Genomic DNA, 22,046 nt, shown 5'->3' with positions numbered 1-22,046 from the left:
CAAGGAGGAAAGGGTTTTTTTCCTACAAAAGATTCTGTTTGGGTTTTGACTTGATGCAGCTGTGTCTGTAGGTCTGTTCAACTTGGTGACTCAGTCCCTTGGCTCCTATTTGAGTTTTGTGGTTGTTTTTAAAATTTTCTAAGAAATAACTCTTTTTGTAAGAGTGATAAGGAGTTTCAAAATCTGATCGTATACTAGGCTTAGCAACTTAGATTAAGAACCGGAGAGGAAGATCTCTTGCACATCCAGTATACAAATCAGATAGATCCATTCAGCCTAAAGGTTAAAGTTTATATATATGTGTGTGTGTATGTATGTATGTATATATATATGTGTGTGTGTACATATATATCGCTCATCTGTATAGTCTTACCAGATTTACAGCATCTCCTCTAAGAAGACTTTCTATCAGGATAATAGTCATGGGATACTTCTAAGCTGTTAAAATGTGCTGGGTGCCACCTACCTGGAGAAAGAATTGTTACATCTTCCTTCTGACCATTTTTCTTCCCCAGTTTTAAGCTGTCAGTGCAATTTATTCCAATAAGAGGTACAAAGAATTGCCATTTTGGATAGCAAAAGGATGACTTTTTATGTCGAGGGAGAGAGTCTCTGCATTTCCCTTATTTATGTGTATTTAAGTTAAATCTTGATAGTTCATAAAGAAAAATTGACAGTGAAGTCTTGTGTAATCCAAATTCCTTCTGTGCTATTATCTGCTCAAGTCTTTGTTTGACTGCTATTAAGTGAGAGCAGATTTTTCTGAATATACCACCTTTGTTGGAAAGTCAACTTGAATAGCTATGCACAAAGGAAATCCTACCATAAGTGGTAAGCAATTGGAAGCAGATTCAAAACTGCACTATGTACTTTCCACTTAATCAGGTTTTTTTTTTAACTTGACATGTTGTAATCTATTGAGTACACTATTATTTTTCTTCACTGTCTGTTTTGTGGGTTTCTGAAACTATTTCTGGGTGTTCTTTGCGTTGTGAGGATTCTAAGAGGAGAGAAAGAGCAATACTTGCTTATGTAGTGTTCATGCATTCTCTAAGAAGGGTCAAACCTTATCAAACCAGTGTTTGGAAAGTTTTTAAGATGTGCCTATCCATCTGTATTAGGTCTTCAGTTTAAAATCTGACTTGGATACGGGGATATGTGTATAAAAACAGATGATTGAACCTGGTGTACCCCCCCCAAAAAAAAGAAAAATCTGACTTGGAAGTAGTGTCCATTAAATTTGTATTCTTATTACAGTGATATCCCTAATCTGCTGCATAAAAACAGTTTGGGAATAGCTTTTTATGGGTAGACACTAAATTTTAAGTAGTATATTGAATCTCTAAAGTACAGATAACAGTTTTCACCTGGAAGTCTCAAGTAACTGCTTATAATATTTATCTTTATAGGCATCTTAAAAGGCATTTCTAATGTTCGAAGTATCAAGGCATCCAACGTAAGGAAAACACCAAAGGCAGAATGTGACATCTGCACTCAGCCTGTTAAAATCTGAAAGCTTTTCTCCCCAAGATTCTAAAACTGGCTGTGGGCAATTTTTTCTTCTAGGAAAAAACCTATAAAGTGTGTCTTTGCAATGAAACTATTATACATTACCTTTGTGACAAAAGATAAGTAAATAAAATCAAGTTTAAAGCATTTGAAAAATATCAAAGGGGCAGAACTCTAAAATTCAGTGTAATATAACCCATGCATCTTTTTTTCAGAGAAAATTATAATTGCAAAATGTATATCCTGTGTTTGAAAGTACATCATATATTTTGCACCATTTTATTTTGAAATGATTTTGAACTTGCAGAAAAAGTTGCAAAAAATAGTATAAACAAATCCCATATAACTTTCTCCCAGTTTTCCCTGTTTCACCATATTTGGTTTGCTGTCTTCTCTTTTCCTCTTTCTTTCCCTTTCTTTCTTTTCCTCTTTCCTTCCCTCTTTTCCTTTCTCTGTTATGCATTATATTTTTTTTCTCAAGCACTTCAGAGTAACTAGCAGACATGATGTCCCTTTACCATAAACATTTTAGTGTGTATTTCCTAAGAACAAGGACATTCTCTTATATAACCACAGTACAGTTACCACAATCAGGATATTAACATTCATACAACACAATTATTTAACCTACAGACCCTATTCAAAGTTTGCATGTTACCCTAATAATACAATATAATAATATAACAATATACATATCAAATATTTGGAATCCTAACAAATGTTGAAGGCCATATCATTTTTTCCCTAAAAGTAGTATTTTTAAAAGCAACAGCAAAGGTAACAAAATACACTCTGAAGTTTAAAAGGTCTTTATAAAATTGGAAAAAGTCTACCATAAATATAATTTTTAAATTGCAACTGTTTTCTTCAGTACATTTCTTTTTCAAACGATCAGTGAATGTTTGCAGTTGGTAATAAATATTCAAGCACCTTGCAAATGTCCTACCAATTCTCTTTGCTGATCTGTATATGCCTGTGGGATTAGAATAGGAATGCATAATTTAAATGTAAATTGCCTGATTTGCATATACAATTAGTCAAGCTACAGCTTTGATCGTAAGCAAAAATTATTGTCCTGTATTACCACTTAGATAGAATTTTAATTCACCTTGAATATTCAAACCAAATTAGACCCTGACTGTATAGTTAGAAGGGCAGTGCTTCCCTGGTGCTCCAAGTCGTTTATGGTAGGATAATAAAGGCATCTTTTCACCTCCTGGTAAAGAAGGTGCTGCCAGCTCTGTGCGGTGCTCTGTTTCCATCCAGATTTTAAATGCATATCTTAAAGCAACCGACAAAGGCTTAACATATTTTAGTTAATATTTCCAGTCTGGATCTTTCCCTATAATTTAGTTTATAAAATCTAGCAGACAGTAATTACAAATAAATGAACTTAAGAAATAATGCTGCAAAAATGGCAGAGGCTACAAAAGGCACAACGGTTAATTATTAGTGGAGGGTTTTTCGTGATCCTCAAGTCATGAACTATGGATGTGTGAAATAAACTAGAAATTTAAGGAACTATAGGAGTATTTGCACCTCAACATTTTTAATCTACAGTAAAACATTTTTATTAGGTATCTATGTTTTTAATTAAACAACATTTAATTAAGGTGCTTTTTAAGTGAGTGAAACAATTAAGTACAAACACTTGAATGAAACATGTCATAATTAGTTTTAATAGAGTGTTAATTGGTACTAGGTTTGCCAAGTTAATAATTACTGCTTATTAAATTTTCAATTAATCATTGTCATTTTGCTTTGAATAAAGATGAAAATTAGATAAACTGATTCAGGGGGAGGGTATTTTCCCTTGTTAATTAGAACAGTTAATTTTTTAAAATGGAAATTACTTGTTTTAGTTGTCAGTCTTATGTTGTACATTAGTCAAATCTTTGCACCCTTTCCGCAGCCAAAAATAAAGAGCTAATTTGACACCTTGCAGGTTTGTAGTCAGGCCTGATTGTTTTGGCTTGCAGTATGATTCAATTATGTTTGTCTAGTGCAACAGTTGGTTACGCAAAACTGTTTATATTTGATTCAGTAGATGGACGACAGCTGAAAATTTGGAAATGAGAAAATGATTTTTTTTTAAATCCCTATTATTTAGTCTGTAGAGACACATGTCCACATTACTCAGGAGATGACAAGAAAAAGAAAAGCTGGATCTTCTGTATGTTTCATCTCCGATTTTCTTTAAAAGGTCTGCATTAATTTGATTGTTCTGAGATACCTTTTCGTTGTTGTGTTGTATCTTTTACCAGCAAAATAATTGTTTGCTTTTATATGTGTGTCTCTGTAAAATCTATCCTCTTCCTCTCTTTTGCTTTACCCATATACGCCCTGTGTTTTATGTTAACCTATAGCATTGTGGCAAAACATCTTCATGTGTCTGAATTATCCAGACAGGTTTCTGGTGGTTATTTTTGTCTCTTTAACTACTCAGTCTGGTCTCAGAATCTTTTCTGGGGTACTGATTTGGTAGAAAAGTGGTAGTGATGCTATAGTAGTTTAAAAGATATTCCCAGGAGTATAAATTAAAAGGAAAAAAGTCTCACCCTTTGCTTTCCTAAATGAATTTCTAAACGGCCGGAAGAACTGCCCAGTAATTGGGATGAGAGTCACGCGTGATGTCTAGCATTCTGTTAACGGCGATCAGTAGCCCCGGTCCCGCGCTAACAGAGAGCTGTTCTCTTGTCCGGTCCGGCCCACCCGGCGTGCAGAGGAGGCGGTCAATGAGGTGAAGCGGCAGGCGATGACCGAGCTGCAGAAGGCCGTGTCCGAGGCCGAGCGGAAGGCGCATGACATGATCACCTCTGAGCGTGCCAAGATGGAGCGCACGGTGGCGGAGGCCAAGCGGCAGGCGGCAGAGGATGCGCTCGCCGTCATCAACCAGCAGGAAGATTCGAGCGAGGTGAGGCGCGGGTGGGAGCCTCCGCAGGGAGATGCTTCCACTAATAAGGGCTGGCCTTTTCGATTTCAGGAGATCACAAGTAAAGGCAGATATTGGACTTGAGACAAAAAGTCTTTGGGGGGAAAATTGAAGTAATTCGGTTAGGCCTGGCACTTGTGGAATTGACCAAGAGCTGATCAAATTTTGTCCTAAAAGAACAACTGCCAAAAAAAGGTTTTTAATATATTTGGTGGGTGACAGATTAAAGTGAAATTCTTAGAACTTCCCAGCACTGTTTAGAGATTAAGAACGCTGCTCTGTGTGTGTGTCTGTGTTAACATATGTCTAAGAGATCTTCTGCATGGTTTGTTTTTGCACATTATTTGTAATAACCATTATGATGGTCATTTCATAGCATAACATCGCTGCCAGAGGTAATATTATTTAGTGTTATTACAGTATATTAAAACACACAGGTAGCCTAAATGGCTGAAGGATCTGGGAAGTAACTAAAACACAGTGTGTAACAGAATGCCTTTTAAACAGAGACTGTAAAGTCAGAGCAACATGGTAATGCTGTATGTTAATTAATATAACACCACAATCCCCAACCCAAAATAACATTAGATAAGGACTACAGTCAGTCAGTCACACCATGCTGAACTAGCAAAAGCGTAAGCTGATAAATCAACAGTCCACTACAACACATACCTATAATTCGTGAAGGAGAGTAAGAATTTAATTTGTACCAGGCTTCTCTGTAGATGAAAGACCCTGTGGGAATTACTTAATATCCAGAGTTTCTATTTAATGTGTAGCAGATGAATAACAAGGGGACAAAAGCATTTGATTTTCAAAATTTGAAACTTTCTCAGGAAAAGAGGGACAAAGGGAAGTTTATCTACCCTTAAACTGCTGACTTTTCCATTGTTGAATTAAACTGGACATAAATTCAATTTTACCGGCATCTTATGACTAAGATATTTAAGGACTTTGTTTTGTTTTTTGAAAAAATTTTTATTAGCATCTTTTGGACAGAATTTGTCCAGCTGTATTCAGGTTACTAATGCTATGAGGCACAGTCGTTGTCATCATTAAAACCTTATCACTTTCATATGATTGTTTTAAGGCTGTTATGCATGTTAAGAGTACTTTAGGTCACTGAATTCTAAAGATAGATATCTTGGAGAAATTGAGAATTAAGTCTTTATATTTGGCTAATAATGCTGTATTTCTTTAGTATCTGTAAGCTCTGAACTTTAGTATCTATCCAGAAAAATATATGAACTTGACACTGGTATGTAGCATTATAAAAATATGGTGTATCAAGCAGTAGCTAGAAATAGTAGATAGGATGAAACAACCTAGGTATGAGTGATCTTTTAAAGTAACTCTTTTTCTCTTTCTCTTTTTGGATATCTTGAGAAACTGATCTTTAATATAGCACTACCCTTGTCTTCAGTGACATTGCTCAAGCATTTTAAAGCAGGCTATGCCAGGAGGAAAGGTTTGGGAGTCAGAAGGCCACATTTAATTCCTGGTTCCATCTCTTATAATTCTGTGATTTCGAGAAAACTACTAAACTCTGAAAGCTTTGGTCTTCGCATCTCATATGGTGGCTAGAACCTTGAGACATAATCATTTTATCATGTTGCAGGTGAGGAAGCTCGCCTGGCTGGTCACGCAGTTAGGGTTTGGCAGGATCTGCTCTGGAGTTGTCAGCATGCTGCCAGTCCTTACATTGTTCTAGAACAATGAAATAAGGATCATGAAGATCATTTTTGGATACAGATAAAGAAAGGCAATTTAGATCTGGTTTCCTACTTTTCTTCTTTTCTAAACTGCAAGACCACTTTTAAGACTCATGGGGGATTAATCTCTCAAAGGATTAAGCCTCTTTTCATCAAAAGTAATGCAGACATTTCCTGAGATGAAAGAGAGGCTTCATTTGAATGAAGCACAGACTCCTCTAGACTTGCCCATAAGTCTGCACAGACACACACACACACAACACACAAAGTGGTTTAACCAAGGACTTGACAAAAAAATAATTAATAAAAAAAAATCTATTGGCCATAAATTAATCCTGCTATTCCCTGAGGAATGATGATGATGATGGGATGTCTGAGAATAATCCAGGTGGTGGTATCTTTTGCTCAATCTTAGCTTGAATTTGTAAGTAAATACCTTTCTTCCCCCTCAGGAATTCTTTACTTTTCATTTAAGATTGAGTACACAACCTGGAATCCAGCATATTATTTTTTCTGCACCCTGTTCTTTCCTCACACTTAAGAATGTGCACCTTTTAGTAGAAATGACCTGATAAAAGCCACCCCATCAGTGATGCTTAGAAGTCACCTCAAATCTAGAAAGCTCCAGGCCCCTCTGGGACAGAGCCAGAACAGGTCTGGTTTCCTCGGGCTTGGATAGAGTTCTCTCCTCCAGCTCTACCATGGTTGGCCCCAGGGTAGGGACTCTGTTAGGTTAGGACTGCGTGGCACAGCTGATCTGCAGGGAAGGCAGTGCAATTACTACTCAGAATTCTCCTCTGTGTTTTTATATTCAGAAGCTTTTCTTGAGTTTTAACCATTTGGCCTCAAAACCCACATAGCATAGTGCTTCAGAAATTTTATGAGTTGTTCTTCATTTTCTTAGAAAAAATAAAAGGTCTGTCATCATGGTAATTGGTTGAAATACATCTATATTCCCATTAAATGTAGGCGCCATTGATTTAAAAACTGTACTCTAATGGTCATTCTTTAAAAAATCATGTTTGTGACCTGCCCAGGGCAGTTTGTTATTTGATACATATTAATTTAAATTATATCCATTTATTTATTTATTCTGTCAATTAACAAATTATTGAGCTTTTATTCTAGCTTGTATTCTAGCGATAGGTACTAAAGGTACAGTGGTCCCTACCTTCTTGTTCACTGTAATTCATTAGAAGAGTCAAATGACTAAACAGAGTCTTAATAGAGTTTAGTGCAAAGGCTTCTGGGAAAAAGTTTTGTTACATCTAATGCTTAAGGATAATCAGGAGCGGTTCAGCAGACACCCCCCCCCCACCCCCTCACCCCCACCCGTCCCCACATTGCCTCATCACTACGCATGTCAGTGCCTTCATACAGGGAAGATGGGAAGGGAAGCTTTGCTGGGCTTTGAAAACAGGATGACTATGTGGCTGATGAGTGTTTCGGAAGGATCTTTCAGGCTGCGGTGTGGAGAGAGATGAGAGGAAATGAAAAAGAGGGATCAATCTGTTTCAGGAGACAGATGAGGAGGAAGATGGTTGGAGGAAGATGATTGGCAGTGGTGCTGGGGGTGGAGAAAAGGGAATGCGCTGTGCCTGTGAGATAGAAGGGGCAGGGTTTGATGATTGGTCAGCTGACAAGGAAGGAAGAGGGAGTTGTGGTTTCTCAGTGGACATGCAGAGTTTGGGGTGTACACATCAGGTGATCTTACTTAAGCATTAAACCTTTAAAAATTTACTAGCTTTGATCTGCCCAAGGGTTTTGTGTGAAAGGTAACCTTTCTTCATTTTCTTTGTGCGTAAACAACACAAGTTAATACATTTTAAAAAGCTCCAATCAATTATTTAATTCAACTAGACAGGCAAATTTCCTCTGTAGATTGGAAAGGGCAGATAGAGCACAAAGGCTAAAATAGTTTATGCTGTCTAATGTGAAAACCAGGAGAGTGTATATAGTGATAGGGTGCGGGGTGACTGTCACATCCCAGTGTGACTGAGACAGTCCCAGTTTATCCCTGTTTCCAGGACACCCTCAGGTGTCCTGGCTTGGGTGATAAATTATATGTCCAAGTGATTATATACTTTAGCTTGGTATATCTGAGTTCAGGTAGAGAAGATGGTGCTCTTGTCCTTTTTTTAAAAAAAACTTTTATTGAGATATAAGTGACATACAATAAACTGCATGTATTTAAAGTGTACAATTTGATATTTTTTTCTTATTAGTAATGTATATATGGCAATCCCAGTCTCCCAGTCCATCCACCCCAAGCTCCGCCCCGCCTCGCCTTCGCTTTCCTCACTTGGTGTCGATATGTTTGTTCTCTACATCTTTGTCTTTATTTGTAAAGACATGGATAGACCTGGAGACTGTCATACAGAGTGAAGTAAGTCAGAAAGAGAAAAACAAATATCGTAGAGTAACACATATATGAGGAATCTAGAAAAATGATGCACATCAACCAGTTTGCAAGGCAGAAATAGAGACATAGGTGCTCTTGTCTTCATTTTGCAGCTGAGAAAAGGTGAGTCCCAAGAAGTCAAGCCATTGCTCAGGGTCTCACAGCAGTAAGTGTAAGCTGATCCTCAGCCCAGGTACCTACCTCTCAGGCCACTTCCTTAGTAGCCATACGCCAGTCTAGTTCTCTAATTTCACTTTGATTTATAGATTAATAATTATTGTTACTAACCATTAGCATGACACTGGACTGCTTAGGCGGACACAAGCAAATAACATCTTCTGTACTTTCTCTTTCAAAGTCTATTATGTATTTCATCAAGAATGTAATGCCAGCATTAGCATAAATCAAAAGAAAGGAAATTCACTGAATCTGGCCATCTTCAACTGTTTTGTTTTTTTCTATATTCATTTCCAGTTCCTATCTATAAACATATATAGTCTTTTTTTCCAATGAATATTGTTAGATTGGGACTATTTCAGAAGGAACCTACCATGGCTTTTCTTTGAGATGCAGAACCTGTTCTAGCCTAGGGATCAAATCACATGATTGGAATTGAGCCCCAGAGAGTAAATAATTGTGCGGTTCCAATAGTTTCGAGTTTAAGCCACTAAAGTGGTATTTTCCCCCAGATTGAAACAGTCTTTATTCATTATTCCTAGTTAGGTGCAGAAGTGCACATGCTTATATTGGGTGGTTTTGTGGCACTTTAGCAGAAACACTGATTGAACCTTTTAACTTTGTTTCCAGAACCTGCTGAGCCCTAATAGTGTAAACAGATCACTCTGAGAGTTTGATCTTCATTACTCCCTCTAGAATTAATGGAGCCATCCCCAGGGGATCCTGTGCAGTGCAGCCCATACTCTGGAGATGAGTGGGCTCTGTAGGGTGTAGTCACCACACAGTTACTACACATAGTCTCCCAGCATGGCTCCTGTTAAAGCCTTACAGTCTGATCAGACCTGTGGATCCCCAGAAGAATTTGGAGCTCTCGGAGTATGGGCTGATTCTGTGTTACCTAAGATTTTTGCTTATTTGTTTCATTTATTAAAAGGCCAGCTATCTAAATCCATAGATGTTCATGGTGTATTGGATGGTCTGTTGGGCCTGGAATGATCTGGAGTGGTTCACCTCTTGGAACTTCGGTTTTCTCATCTATAAAACTGGAGTAATATTTATGTGATTCACTTTGCAAGGTGGTTGAGAGGTACGAATAAGAAGAGTAGAAGTATTTTATAAACAAGTTACCTTACAAAATTAGCAGTGTGAATATGTAAGAGAGAGAGGGCAAAAAAAACCAGTTAAGAAGCTGTTCTAACAGGAAGGACAGGGAAAGAATTTCCATAGTAACTGTGAGATTGGAAAGGAAGGGAGACCATGGGGGAAGCAGGGTCTGTAGGGTTTGACACTGAGAGGTTGCAGGGGGGTTTCCAATGAGGTGACAAAGTCTTTGGCCCAAGTGTTGTCAGTGACTGAAAGGGACCACACAGAGAGTCAGGTTGAGGGATTACTGACTTGGGTGACAGAGGAGCATCCTGGTGGCGCTACAGAACAGGCAATTGAAAATAAGAGACAGCAGCTCAGGAAGGAAATGAAGACTGGAGGAAAGTTTGAGAGTCATTTTCTTAGAGCTAATGGTTGAAACCATGACTGACAAGGGAGAGTATAGGAAGGAAAGGATATTTCTTTTCTTTATGTCAACTTCCCTTCTTGCCAAATATTTAGAGGGAAATGAAAAAATAGAAGATGAAGAGGATATATTACGAGAAACAGAATTTTTAGTATCTCGAAACCAAAGTTACAGGGACTTTCAGCAAGGGAAATTTTTTTAAAAAGGAGGAATGGGGAAATGGTCAGTTGTGGTAAATCTTCAGAAGGTCTAAGAGCAGTGAGGAAGGAGAAAAAGTAACTGGCAACTAATGACATATAAGTAGAAGTAAGCTCATATTCTGTGTAGCTGTCAATGCCTGTGAGGGCCATGAGCTTTCTAATTGTAAAAGTTGTGCTGTGCAGAGATGGTATGTAGCCTCATTTGCTTTCAGCCAGGGCCAAGAGGAGGAGGTGGTGTTAGTTCCTGCTGCTTATTCAGGACCCACTGAACATCAGGGCACCTTAATTAGCACTGACATACTCCTTTATAACCCTGTAGTTATGATTCCTGCTTTATAGATACTGCCACTCTACTAGGTTAAGTAACTTGCCTGTGGTTCTAAAGCCACTAAGTGATATAGTTGGAAGTGAAAAACCAAGAAAGGGTGACTCTGAAGCCACTCAAAATTGGAAGCCATTTCCATTACACGCTATGATACCCTGTCTTTGGTGTTCCAACTTCCTGATCCAACCTCGGTCTACTTTCTGGGTTGAAGTGTCCTTCTAACCTTATTCCTGACAATACAGGCTGTAAGAAAGATCTGAAATGGGCAAAGTGTGGCATTTTGGAAAGAGTATTTGGCTTGCAGTTCAAAGACCTGGGTGAATCAAACTTTGCCTATGTAATTTCGTATCTATTTGGCTTTAAGCAAATCATTTTACTGTAACAGTTATTTACATTTTGGGAATTTTAATTATAATCACTCAACATTATTTATTGAGCATCACTGTGTGCAAAGGTTTTTCTGGAGAACTACAGGTGTGTGAGACCTAGAGAAGCTTTTTAGGAGAAAACAATTTTGTTTCTGATAAAAGGAATTTCCAACAGTAAGAACCAGAAAGGATATTATTTTGCTGGTAGGATAGAAGACCATTCTCTCTGTATCTAAAATAATAAAATGAAGGAAATAATTTTGGTCTTAAGGACAAAAAGAATTGCTGATATGAAACAAGTGTCAACAATCCTTGACATGCAGCTTTGGCACCAAAAGCTTTAATTCATCATTTCCATTTACGTATGTAGCACCAGTACATTTAGAAAAGGGAGGGTTGTGTCCTGCCACCTATTCTTCATCTGAGTCCTAGCCTAATTTTGGTCAATGGCTGATTCCCTTGATAAGGAGGAAAACATTTCTTATGCTGAAAAGGGAATAATGTTATCAGAAATAAAGGAAGACTATAAAGTGCCATGGGCTTTGGGAATGAAATTTGCTATAAAATGGTATTCTCGAGGCTTCTATACTATTGTGGTAATTCAGTCACCAGCATCATTGCTTAGAGGACTGAAAGGGAAGCTCACTTATATGAAAAATGAATGAATGAATGAATGAATGAATGAAAGAAATAAGCAACAATCAGGCAATACTAGCCTGAATATGAAAAGCACAAATTGAAAAATGTAAAATTAGATTAAGCCATTGACCACCTTTATCCCTGCCCTACAGATATACCCCTGGGTATCATACACAATTTGCAGTTTCCACCTTTGTGAATGGCAAAAAGCTTAGAAACTTAAAATGGTTAAAATTAGAGTACTCATAAGATTCTGCACATTCTGCGGTTCCCAGAAGTAATGGTTGAGAGGCCGAGTGCCACTGATCAGGCACCAGTCTTAAAGGTATGGATTAGTTAACAGGAAATTTGGTAGAGCCACCCAGGAGAAACTAATAGAAATTGCATTGTCTGTTTTCTAATGTACTTTTAAAAAGGAATTTGCACTTTGGGGTTTTCTGTTGGTTGAACACTTGAGCTAAAGTTCCCTACACATTCATGGCAATGCAATGTCAAGAGCAATAAAAATGTGCAGGTTTTTTCCCACCAACTCATTTGAACTGCTCTCTGTTGCACCTTCCTAAAGTCAAAGGTTGTTTTTGTCTCGGTGGTGGGTGGTAAATGAATGGGACTGAACAACTTCAGAATGGTACTGGAGGTAAAACTAGCCAGAGCCCTTGAATCCTGGGTCAGAACCCAGAGATGCTGGGCGAAAAGGCTCAATTCCCAGCAGCTTCATAATCCAAAACATCTGTTTCTGTATTTGGCAGAATTCCACCTTTTTATTTGTAAAATTGTTCCCATCTTTGAAAATACTTTAAAAAATAAAGAAGTCCCCATTCTGTCTCCTCTTTCCATTCCCCAACACATGCATTTGTAATTACCTGGTTTAGTCTGTGTGTTTAATCAACTTAAATTGAGAAGGTTGCCTACATCTGATTTCAATCTGAAGGAGCCATTGAGAACTGGGCAGTTACTGCCTTGTGTCTGCCAAGATGTGCCTCTGCCAGAAAATGGATAGGACTCACACCAGGGTATTTCCTAAAGAAGCCACTTGACTCAGATTAGATGTTTAATTTCCTTAAAATATTGTTTTGGATCTGGGTCTGTGTTCTCTAATTGGGATTTTCTGATGTAATTTGGGAGTTTCACTTATTTCTGAGTTTGTTCCAGGATCCAGCTGGCATTATTCTAAATGCCTAAAGCGCAAGGAAGTAAACTTCCGTGAGAGCTGATTGTTGTACCTCGCTGCTCTGGAGGATGGGCCAGGCCCATGTTTGTTCAGGTCTTTGTGAAACCATTGTCCATGCAATAAGATTGAATTAATTTTGAGAAAGAAGGGCTTATAGTTTTGGTAATGAAGCCTGTGATTAGAGATACATATTTTTTGAGATATTTTCCTCGCTAAATTAAATTAAAGTAGAAAAAAAAATTACTTTGTTCTGGTACTATTAATTTTAATTCCATTTTTATTTATGACATTAACGTATAAATCAAGTTTCTAGATTTCCTAAGCTATGTTCACTTAAAACACCTTCCATTGGCCAGAGTTTGAGATCTTCAGGGTTTGTTTTTTTTTAAGATTTTTTTTTTTTTTTTTTTAATTTTATTTTATTTTTGGCTGCATTGGGTCTTTGTTGCTGCACACAGGCTTTCTCTAGTTGCAGCGAGCAGGGGCTACTTTTCATTGCTGTACACGGGTTTCTCATCGCGGTGGCTTCTCTTGTTGCGGAGCATGAGCTCTAGGCACTCGGGCTTCAGTAGTTGCGGCATGTGTGCTCAGTAGTTGTGGCTCGCGGGCTCTACAGCACAGGCTCAGTAGTTGTGGAGCACGGGCTTAGTTGCTCCAAGGCATGTGAGATCTTCCCGGCCCAGAGATCAAACCCATATCACCTCCATTGGCAGGTGGATTCTTAACCACTGAGCCACCAGGGAAGCCTAGATCTTCAAGTTTTTATTTTTTTCCCCTTCATTGGGCTGTGATTTCTGAATGATAAAGAAATATAAACATAGGGCTGAGCTCTTACTAAAAGTTTTAAGTTGTAGTTGTTGAGTTTATAGGCTTCCAGCACTTGAAAGTCTCTAGGAGCCCCTTGATTTGTTAGCCAAATTAGGATGAGCACTAAAAATTCCTTTGCATATTTTGCACAGTGGTAAAGCCATACAGACTGGGGTGATGGGCTGACATTCCACTGGGGCATTTTTAATAGGCTTATAAGGCCACCTTAAGCCACACAACCAGCATGCTGAATGCAAAATAATTGCAGGGAACACAGTGGGGAGATTTTTAATATCCACATATCAGGGCTTTAAAAAATGTATTTTAATTGTGACACAGCCACATACCGTCAGCTGGTTGGGATTACCAGATTATAGCCAGAAGTTTCTTTTGTAAGAAAATAAAACCAAGGAAGATAAAGAATAAAAGGATTAATGGTACAAAGCTAAGATCATTTGATATAACATTTTGCAATGGGGATGGTCTTGCCAAAGGAAGCACAAACACTTTAGGTTGGCTTCCTGAGATTCCCCCTCCTCCTGAAAGGGCCCTAGGGCAGTATCATTGTCAGTCTCCTCCCTGATGCTCCCTCATTCCCCAGATCTGTCCCACGCCGGAGCTCTTCCATCTCTAGTATGTCTGTGCCCAGATTCACAACATGTTTATCTCAGAGGCAGCCTCATTTCTGCTTTTCTCACTTCTTGGGAAGCACCAGTGGAGATTGGCAGTAGGCTTGCTAGGGTCCTAAAACTTCACAAATATTTAGTAAGCACCTACTATATATATCAGGTATTGTTGTGGGTGCTTAAAATATATTAGAGGAAAAACAAATCAAGGATCCGATCTCCAGGGAGCTGAAGTAAAGGGGATTGTTTTGAGACTTTCCTAGCATTTGGTTGTCAGGTATAGTGAACAACTGATTGCAGTGGGAAAAACTAAATGCATGGCCCGCTCTTTCTGGTTTGTGGTGGAGCAGGGAATAGAATCTTCTATCTAGTCCATTATATTCCTTTGAATCTCATAGAGCATTCTCATAGTTCTTTTGTGATTCCTGTTAGTGTCTAGAAGGAAGAAGCTTCTACCAGGAGTGGTATCTTTGTGTTTTTCCATGGTGGTATTTGTATTAAAAAGGAAAAAATTTAGATGTAGCAATTGTTAGTATGAGTGAAAATTTAGATGTGAAGGTGACTAAACCTAAAGGGATGGGATTTTATAGTAAAAATTTAAAAGAGTGTCAGCCAGTTAGTTTAGCTGTCATAATAGTTTTTGGCAGGAAATTCTGGGCAGTCACTATACCAAAACCTGCATCTTCAGTGTGTTTAGTGTGTGTACACATACACACATGGATTTCTCATTATAAGTTCTTAAAATTAAGGGGGGCAGTGCTCCCTAGCATATTTCCTTAGACTTCAGTCTCGTCAGTGTAATAATTTAGGATTTTACTTTCTTCTGCCTTCTCCTATAGAGTTGCTGGAATTGTGGCCGTAAAGCGAGTGAAACCTGCAGCGGCTGTAACACAGCCCGATACTGTGGCTCGTTTTGCCAGCACAAAGACTGGGAGAAGCACCACCACATCTGTGGACAGACCCTGCAAGCCCAGCAGCAGGGGGACACGCCTGCTGTCAGCTCCTCCGTCACGCCTAACAGTGGGGCTGGGAGCCCAATGGACACACCACCAGCAGCCACCCCGAGGTCGACCACCCCGGGGACCCCTTCCACCATAGAGACAACCCCTCGCTAGATGTGCACTCAGAACTGTCGGAGGAAAGACAACACAACCAACGTGAAACCAATTCCTCATCCTCAGATGCTCAAAGTTTTTTTTTTGTTTGTTTGTTTGTTTGTTTATAGATGAACTATCCTGTTTCAATACTTCAGCAAGAGAGAACCTAACTGTATCTTGAGGTGATAGTAAACAGAGGGCCAGTAACGGGTCGTAATGACTTATTGTGGATAACAAAGATTTCTTTTCCTTAAAGAACTGAAAAGAGAGCAGAGAATATAACATGAAATGATAGATTTGACCTCCTCCCTGTTATTTTCCAGTAGCTGGGATTTTAAACTAGATGACCTCATTAACCGATGCTTTACCAAACAGCAAACCAAGAGATTGTTAATTGCTGTTGAAAGCAAAAATGCTAATATTAAAAGTCACAATGTTCTTTATATACAATAATGGAAAAAAAAAAGAGGAAAACCCTCAAGGGCATGAGCATTGGCTACAGCAGTAGACATTTTAACAAGAAGATGAATGGCGTCCGTGGGTTGCTAACTGAACTTTGAAGACCCGCTACAAAATGCGCAGATGTGTAGCATATTGGAAGGAGACACAGATGTTCGGTTTTTTCCTGTTTCTGAAAAGAAATAATAATATCCAGGTCAACAGAAGGAAAAATGAAAGATGATTTGCAGTGGGATATGTGAATACAGCAGCAAGAAAAAAACGCCATAACACAAAAGGCTCCTTTATATTTATATTTATATATATATACACACACACACACACACACACACACACACACACACAGAAGTAAGAGACTCAGCCTGCAGTTATTAGCATCTTGGCAGCTTTGACACCAGCCAGCTGCCGTAAACAACCCTCAAGGTTTCTTCACTTTTGCAAGGTTCCACAGAGCAAGACATTGGGTCTATTCCAGCTCGTTCATTTTATATTGAAAAATAATTTTTAAAAACTGGTGGCTCCAGCTCCAGCCCCTTTCTAAATTTTTTCAACCCCGCCCTGTTTGGATTTTTAATTAAAAACTAGTAGTTCTCTTGATGTTAAAACACTTCTGTCCTGTGAGGTTTCCCAATGGTGTTTTTCTTGTAAACGTGCTGGACGACTGTGAAGACGCGTTGTAGTTTAACCACGTGCCCACATTTAGTCTCTTTATTCCTAGTTGGTGAGAAACCTGTATCTTTCTATGCTGCTTTTATATCTGTATGTATTAGTGGTATTTCTCTAGTAGTTCAAAAAAAAAAAAAAGAAAAAAGAAAAAAGGAAAAAAAAGACTCTTTTTTGGTTGTCCTCAAGAAAAGAAAAGAAAAAGGCTATCTTTCGGAGCTGCTATTTCACTCTCTTATAGAATTTTTTTTTTTCCTGAAAACCAGCATGCTTCACGGAATGCTAACATATTGGTGTTTTTGTAAGAGGGATGTACATAAATGTATTTTGCACTGTCACAATGACTCCCTAGGCATGCTTTTTTTTTTTTTTTTTTGAGCAAACTCTTTTTAAATATGCTAGAGCCATTTCACCCAAGTTTAGCTGTAGCATACAGTAGTAGTGGAATTTTTCTTTTTTCTTTCTTTTTGTTGAAAAATCATTTTTAGGGACTTTAAAAAAAATAACAAGATATCCTACTTTTAAAAAAAAAGACAGTGCATGCGTATTGCTGTAAGGTTGTTTAAGTATTTCTAATTTTACAAAAAAAAAAAAAAAAAGATAAATCATTAGAGCTCCAAATGCTGAGGTGTAGACTGACAGCTTTAACACTGCTGAATGCCAGGTTATACAGTATTCTTACAAAAAGGGAAGTCAGCCAAAGACTGATCTGATGGACCAAAATCGGCATTTTGAAAAGCACCAGTACTACTTTCCAAAATGATCAGCAGGTTAAACATGTTCAGCAAGGTATAGTGTGAATCCATTAACCCTTCGTCGTCCAGGGTCCAGACCAGAACTACTTGTTAGTTTTGAAAACTGTAGCCCAGAATGTGGTTGTGTGCTTTAGGAAAAGTCAGCAGTGCTGCAGGCTGTGTAGACAACCAAAGTTTTCAAGGCTGGGAAGACACTTCTCTACATACATACACACATCAGGCGTTTATTTAAAACTCCAAAATGTTCCTTTAGCTTTGGTTTTGTTTTGTTTTTAAATATAGCCTTTGGATACAGTTTTAAATGGCTTTTAAGTATCTGCATAGAGGTAATCCTAAATCTCTTAAACCTCACATTTTTTGCATTTTCCCCTGTATTTTCATATACAAGTTGGCTTTAATTTTGTTTGGGTGGTGTTATTTTTTTTTTTTTTTTAATGGCTTTTTAGTTTAGAAACTTCTGATGAGCAAGTAAATACATCTATCTGCATGTTGGAAGTCCATCTGCCAGCACACCTGCTTAAAGTGAGATGAAAGCACATAACCAGGCTCTGAATGGGTTATATTTTATCATGGTGCTCCCAGAATCCTTTGACCTCACTCTGCTTTCTAGTCTGCTTGTGACACTGGACAGTCCTTTCTTACAGAGCTATTATATGTTCTAGGCTACGAAGGGTTAAATAATCCCAAAAATGAGGTATGTCATACCCACACGTCTTTATCTCTAGAAGCTGTGATGTATGTGAAACAGCACTGTTATTCTTAACACTAGTGTGTAAAATAAGGATTAGTACAGTACGTCTCATTACTTTTAATTCAGGGCACCCTGAGTGAAAACAAATACAAAAAAATCCCTAACTCTGAGCTCTATCTCTGATTCCTCTTTCTCCTTCCCCTCTTCCTCCTCCTCTTCCTCTCCTCCTGTTTTGCTACATTCTCCTCAGTGGCAAAAAGTTTCACTCTACCTCTGACAGCATGTATATTGCACCAGTAGCTAACAAAAACTGGTCTAGTCAAACCAAATGGGCACAAAAGAACCAGGATACCAAAAGTTAAGCTCATACAGCTGCAAACCATATCACTTCTTGGTAACAATGCAGACCTCATAAACCTAAAGAAGAGAAAGAAAAGAAAACTTTTGTTACTTTCCTTTTTTGCTTGTCACTTATATACAGGCTATGTGAGAGTATAATTTGTAGGTATAACACATTTTAAAAAAAGTTATCTTCATTGGATAGAATTGAATGGTGGTCGCTGATAGGAATAGGGCGTCCTCTATCTCTTATCTCTGTCTCTGACTCTTTTTCTCTTTCTCTCTGTCATGAGACTGTGTGTGACAGGGCCACCTGTCTTTTTTTTTTTTTTTTTTCTTCCCCTTTTTTCTTTTTTTAAATGTGTAGGTGCATGTCTTGGGGATTTAAAAATTTCAAGGCTGGTTTACTTATGCAAAGCATGCCTACGTCTGGAATACTTAGGGAAAGAAAGCGACTCCATGTTGTCCGAATTCCTCAAGGGACAGTAAAAAATTGGAGACTGTTGAAATGCAGATTTGAAGTAATTTTTAAAAATATTATTTTGGGTTCTGCGACATTATTGTGAAAAATTAAAGTTGTTGTGCAATACTTAATTCAGACATGTACCACAAGTTAACGGTAGACTAACACTGGGGGGCGGGGTCTAGGCATCATGCTTTTGTCAGCATACTCTTGAGCTTTTAAGTCTACTATGTCTGAACTGTGGTTTCTTGTTTATCCTTTTTTTCCTTAGTTGGACTGTAATGTATGGTCTGTCAACCTGTGAATCTTTAAAGTATGATTCAGGTATTGTTGTATTCTTTACTGTGTAATAAAAAAGTTTAAAAAAATCTGTATTCTCTTGCCTCCCTTATCCTCAGTGTGTGCCGTGGCTGTCCTCACAGTAGCCCTGGCCTGGGTGTCCATCCTCATCCTCCATGGTGCTGAAGCACATCTATAGAATTTCTTCAGCGACCAAGCATGCCTCTGTAACAGGAATTTGCTTGTCCATGATTGATGAGTAGGTAATGATGTCAGAATAGTGCCAGAAGTCAGGTTAGTTCAACGAGCTCTTACCCAGGCAAGAGGAGTCGAAAGAACGGGAAGAGAACTACAACCTTCAGAGGAAAGGAGTTCTTGGTTTGCTTAGTTCAGCTGCTTCATAGGCAGAGCAGTGGAGGCCTTTTTGGTATTTTGGTAAAATTAGAAATGAGTTGCCTGCTCCTGGGTCGACTGTGCCAGAAAGGTTCATCCCAACCTTGTGAAGCTCTGGCTCTTCAGTGCTCAGGCTCCCCTAGGCACACCTGAGTGGCAGACCCACCGCTGCAGAGCCTGCTTCCATCTGCCTTGTCCACCATGCCCTAAAAGACACAGCCTCGCCACCCTTCTTTTTGTATATTGTTAAACATCTCCTGTGGCAATCTCCGCCTTTGCTGGGAGGTATGAGGTATTCCCTCTGACATATATTTTTTCATGCTCTAGTTATAAACTTGGTTAAGGTTTAGACACCCCAACCCTTCTCCCCCCAGCCCATGAATGCTGTTAATTTTTATGTGTAATTTTCAAAACAGGATTTTGGTTGTGTTTTTTTGGTTTTTGTTTTTTTTTTTTTTGAGATACTGTATGTACTGTGTTGTAGCAGAAATTTCTCTTTCCTCTGAGTGTTCTCAATTATGTGGATCAAAGAATAGTTGCAAAGAAAAGGAGGACAAAGCATGTGAAAGAGCCTGTGTCTGGAGAGAGTGAGTACTGGTTAAGTGGAGGGCAGCTTGAGACTGGCCATTCAGCTTCCTCTTTGTGTCAGCTGGGTCCTTGTCCCAAGGCCTGGCTTCTCTAACTTTTCTTCCTGGGAAATGTGTCTTTTTTTCACATTTCTTACTCCAGGAATACACAAGGAAGAAATATATTAAAAAATTAAATTAATGATGGACATCTCCTTACCCCTGCAATTGTGTTAGGGTCGGATACTTAACTTAGTAGTTAATGATTTATTTTTGCAGAAGACAGACCAGTCTGACCTAAGGTGCCTATCCTTTAATGTGTTAATGTATCTTTTTTTCTCTTCAAAGTGGAACAGGCCAGAAGCCACCAGACAAGAATAGAAATGAGACCCATTGAAGTAGTTCCCTTATAAGTAATTCTTGAAAACACGTCTGTAAGTAGATATGTTGGACAAATGGGGAATGCTTTGTAGTTTATATGAAAGACATGAGCAAAATCTGGAGACTTCTAGGTGGTAGACATCACTTTTTTTTAGAAGTGTTAATGATGTACTTGATAATATTATTAAAGTATTAAAGAATGTGTCTGCCATGAAAGAACATTACAGCCATTTTTCTGGAATGGGAGTGGAGGGAGTGAGCAAAGGGGCTTTGTTCTGTATGGGTGTCTATACCCTTACTCCAAAGTGAATAAATAAAGTTGTGTTTGCTCAAACCTGTCCCTGTCAGTCTGTTCTCAGTCATACTGGGGAAACTGAGTCAGACGAATACAGAAACTGTTTATTTCCATCTCACCTTTCTGTCCATAGAAGCACAGATGGAGGACCATGGTATTGTGCTCACTTGCTTTTGAAATTTTCAGGTTCGGATAATATTTTTGAAAACTCTTCAAGATTATACATGGGGAGTCTATGAAAACTCCTCAAGATCAAGACAATACAATTGTCTATTTTACTATAATAAAAATAATATTTGAATGTGGAGAAAACGTCTGATAGATAAAAGAAGGATTATCTGCTCTTAGTTCTTAATGTTCTTGTGCTGGAGTTCTGTATTTCACTGTTGAGAAAGGGATAAATTACACAGTGGGAATTTGAGACTGGGGAGAACATGGCTGCCTGGATGCCATGTGGCTCCCCACATAAATCAATAGCAACTGGAGCCCTTTTCAGTGCCTAATGTGGGGCCAAGCACCCAGTTAGCACTCAATAAATATTAATTATAAATACAACTGAGTTTGCAGCCAGAATAATGTGGTGCCAGTTTCCCCAGAAATGAACAAATTGGCTGGAGGAACAGAAAACAAAGGAAATGATTTAACCAGCTGGAGGAGTGGTTTGAAAAGGGGAGATTAAACCATATGCAACTTGATCAGATGGTGATGAAGAGACAGCGTGACCACTGTTGACAAACATCAGAGGGTATAAATGCCAAAGGGGAGAGGGGACTATTCAGGTCACTATTTGCAGGGTAATTGTTAGAGGTGTCTGTTAATTTATTCATGTAGGATGCTACATGTTTCTAATGTTTTGAAACACTAAAAAATGTTCTGGAATTTTAGGCAGCTAGCAGTCCACAGTGACATCTGGCATGGCTGGGATCTCATGGTCTCACTTCTGACCACTCAGGGCTCATCCAGGTTCTGGATTGCCATCTCTGCTCTCTCTTCTCACTGCCTCATATACCTTGAGTTTCTTTACCATTTTTAGGCCTCCCATCTTCTCTACAAACAACAGAACTTTTTACATTTGGAACCATTTCTCTTCTTTTATCTTAGTACCTTCTTCATCAGGTCATACCTGCCTTCTTACTTAAAATCCCATGAAGGCCCTTCTGTGAAGTTTTTCCTAAACTGAGAGTAAGAGCCCTTCTCTCCCTGTTCACTCAGTATCAAAGTCCAGGCAGCATGCCAAGGGGTCTGCCAGCAACTCCCTGCCCCTGAGTTGCTTGAACAGTGCAGAAAC

General features: G+C 38.6%; 1 protein-coding gene across 3 annotated transcripts in view; it reads left to right on the top strand.

The window, feature by feature from the left end:
• Positions 1 to 20,801, top strand: part of RUNX1T1 (RUNX1 partner transcriptional co-repressor 1) — a 138,829-nt gene extending 118,028 nt beyond the window's left edge. For 2 of the 3 annotated variants that reach the window (XM_057736267.1, XM_057736266.1), the window contains exons 11-12: positions 4,233 to 4,423; positions 15,217 to 19,179. In XM_057736267.1, coding sequence (XP_057592250.1) covers positions 4,233 to 4,423; positions 15,217 to 15,492 — 467 coding nt within the window. In that variant the 3' untranslated portion in view covers positions 15,493 to 19,179. Of the gene's footprint in view, positions 1 to 4,232; positions 4,424 to 15,216 lie in introns of all 3 variants that reach the window. The other variant, XM_057736268.1, reaches the window with a different exon arrangement.
• Positions 20,802 to 22,046: the final 1,245 nt, after the last annotated feature.

Source organism: Hippopotamus amphibius, chromosome 5, assembly GCF_030028045.1.
Source record: "Hippopotamus amphibius kiboko isolate mHipAmp2 chromosome 5, mHipAmp2.hap2, whole genome shotgun sequence".
Taxonomy (NCBI): domain Eukaryota; kingdom Metazoa; phylum Chordata; class Mammalia; order Artiodactyla; family Hippopotamidae; genus Hippopotamus; species Hippopotamus amphibius.
This window is presented reverse-complemented; position numbering and strand designations above follow the sequence as displayed.